Below are 2,500 nucleotides of genomic sequence, written 5' to 3'. Positions count from 1 at the left end.
AGTTTTTGATTATTCAAGATGGCTTCCAACCTTCATAGCACAATACAGACAAACGCTGTAAAATATTACTCAGCCAAAGAACATTCTTTTTTTGCTTTGCTTTTTGGTTCTCAAAATAGCACCTCGCGCCTTTGTCCTTTTTCATGTCTTATGTATGCAAGCAAATCATCTAAGTTTACATGTTTATGTGAATTGACAAGTACAGGTATGCAAAAGGATCTATTGGCCTGGTGACACTTAATTTGATTTCAAATATTTGGCACAGATTAAGAGTGAAATAACTAACGTTTAAAGCTCACATGTTTTTTTTTTTTTAATTTCTAAGGCAAGCCAATCTTTCCCATTTCACTGGGGGGACTGACAGTTCACAGTCTTGGTGAGGTGAGTTTACAAAGTGTAAGAAGTAGTCAAGGAGTTTTCATGCGCTACTATACAACATAACCTAGTGCATATCGGTATGTTGGGCATAAATGGCCTGTCCTAAAATAGTTGATTTTATCACTTAATTTGTTGTTTACATTGTCCCTACGATGTGCTGGTATTAAGTAGTACAGGAGGTTAGTATCAGATCATTTGTGAAAGCAGATGATTGTCTGATCATGTTCGTAGTCTTCATTAGGGAGTTTAAGATCTACGACGCGACGGCAACGAAAACGTCACAAATTTTGCATATTTAATGAGCAAAAACAATAGCTTTGCACGCTCTGCACGTGCATTTTTAGTTTTTGTACATTTCTTTCACGTTTTCGGCAAATCTACGACGTGAAATGACAAATTCTCAAGTTTTACGGAGAACGTGAACAAAAGGCAGCGAATTTGAATTTTCTGTCGTAGATTCAATACCGCACCTCCTAATTCAGTTCCTGGAAGGTTACACTAGTTTTTAGAAGATAGACAAGCCGACATAACGACGAAAACGATTAATAAACCTGAACTTGCAATTTTAAATGACGTTTTCGTTACCGTCGCGTCGCAGATCTTAAACTCCCTATTAGCAGCAAGACGCAGTCGCTTAGTGCATGTAGTTAGCAGGCTGGTCTCCTGATCCAGTGGTCTCTGTGAAGGGTCTTGCTCGGTCGTAGCGTGTTCTTTTGGCAAGACACTTTATTCTCGCATTGTCTCTTTTCACTCAGAAATAAACTGCGTGAGTTGGAATAGACCAGCACCCCATCCAGGATGAGGTGTGTAAATGTTCTTAGTTGCCTAATGCCGCAGGAACTGGGATAAGCTCCGACAGGATAGGCCACGTGACCTGATCATACTTTACCCTTATTCACCGGTGTCACGGTAGCTGCCATTAGCCACTTAATTGAAAGGAATGCAGTTTAGCTGAGCTTGCAGTCAAGTTTGAGTATTTGATTTTGTAACATTACCATTATCTCATATTTGTAGATTGTGCATGAACGGCCCGGTTTTCATTCAGAACGTTACATATGGCCTGTTGGATACTGCAGCTCTAGAACATATCCCAGCATGAAGAACCCAGAGAACAAGTGCATTTACACCTGTAAGATCCTTGACGGAGGATTTGGACCACAGGTATGATTATCGTGATTTGTACGATGATTGCGCCTGTGAGCATCTCTCAATGTAACAGGCGCACTATAAGTAATAAATTATTATAATTATTATTATTAGTGATGTTACGTAATATGAGAACGTGTTCTTAGAGAGGTTTACAAGAAGACATTTATTAATCGATGTTGACTCGGGGATAATCGGAAAATCTCCGAGTATTTTTTTGGAGAGTCGAACCTACGACCTTCTGATAACTACGGAGTTCGGATGCTTTACGAATGAGCTATTGTACTGTAATTGGAAGGTCGTAGGTTCGACTCTTGAAATGTAGTTTCCACAGGCTTATTATTTAATTGAATATTTACCCTTTGGTTTGTTGTTTGTTTCTCGACTCTTAATCGGGAACTGTTCTATTCCACTGATTGGTTTCATTCAGTGCTCCTTGATTAGAGCGGTTTTCAATTGAGTGTCGAAAGTAATTGGCAAATTCCTTTGGTTTTGCATTACTTAGTGATTGGCTCAAAATTTTCGCGCCACTTTTTCAACCAATCAGAAGTGAAACCAAAACCAATCGTGGCTCGCGCGTGCACACTTTTCCGCGCTTTGTGTCGGCTACGTGTAATTACTTCGAGTTTTGATTGGTTTACCGGGTTTTCTCCGTCCTTTTTGATTGGTCAAAGCAATTACTTTGGTTTTGATTTTACGTCACTCGATTGAAACTCGCTCTAATGACCTTGGTAATTTGTGTTCATGATTGATCGTAGTTTGAGATGTGTCCAGAAGATGACCCTGAACATCCAATCATTGCGTCCTCTGCTACTGCTTGTCACTGTGTGGTCCTTAAGGCAGTCAATAAGGCAAGGTAAAAGACTCTTGCAAAGTCCTCAGTTCATTTCTCGTTTTCGGGCGAAAGGTCCGCCTTCATCTCTTCTTTCACACGCTGCTTTTTAATTCCCGTTGAAAAACACCAAACTGGGCTTGA

General features: G+C 40.0%; 1 protein-coding gene across 3 annotated transcripts in view; it reads left to right on the top strand.

Moving 5' to 3' along the window:
* LOC137986678 (transforming growth factor beta regulator 1-like) overlaps positions 1 to 2,500 on the top strand; it is a 23,482-nt gene that overhangs the window by 14,273 nt on the left and 6,709 nt on the right. For all 3 annotated transcript variants that reach the window (XM_068833621.1, XM_068833622.1, XM_068833620.1), the window contains 3 exons: positions 326 to 381; positions 1,393 to 1,539; positions 2,283 to 2,380. In XM_068833621.1, coding sequence (XP_068689722.1) covers positions 326 to 381; positions 1,393 to 1,539; positions 2,283 to 2,380 — 301 coding nt within the window. The remainder of the gene's footprint in view (positions 1 to 325; positions 382 to 1,392; positions 1,540 to 2,282; positions 2,381 to 2,500) is intronic.

Source organism: Montipora foliosa, unplaced genomic scaffold (assembly GCF_036669935.1).
Source record: "Montipora foliosa isolate CH-2021 unplaced genomic scaffold, ASM3666993v2 scaffold_263, whole genome shotgun sequence".
NCBI lineage: Eukaryota > Metazoa > Cnidaria > Anthozoa > Scleractinia > Acroporidae > Montipora > Montipora foliosa.
Note: the sequence above shows the minus strand (reverse complement) of the source record. Positions and strands in the feature narration are given on the sequence as shown.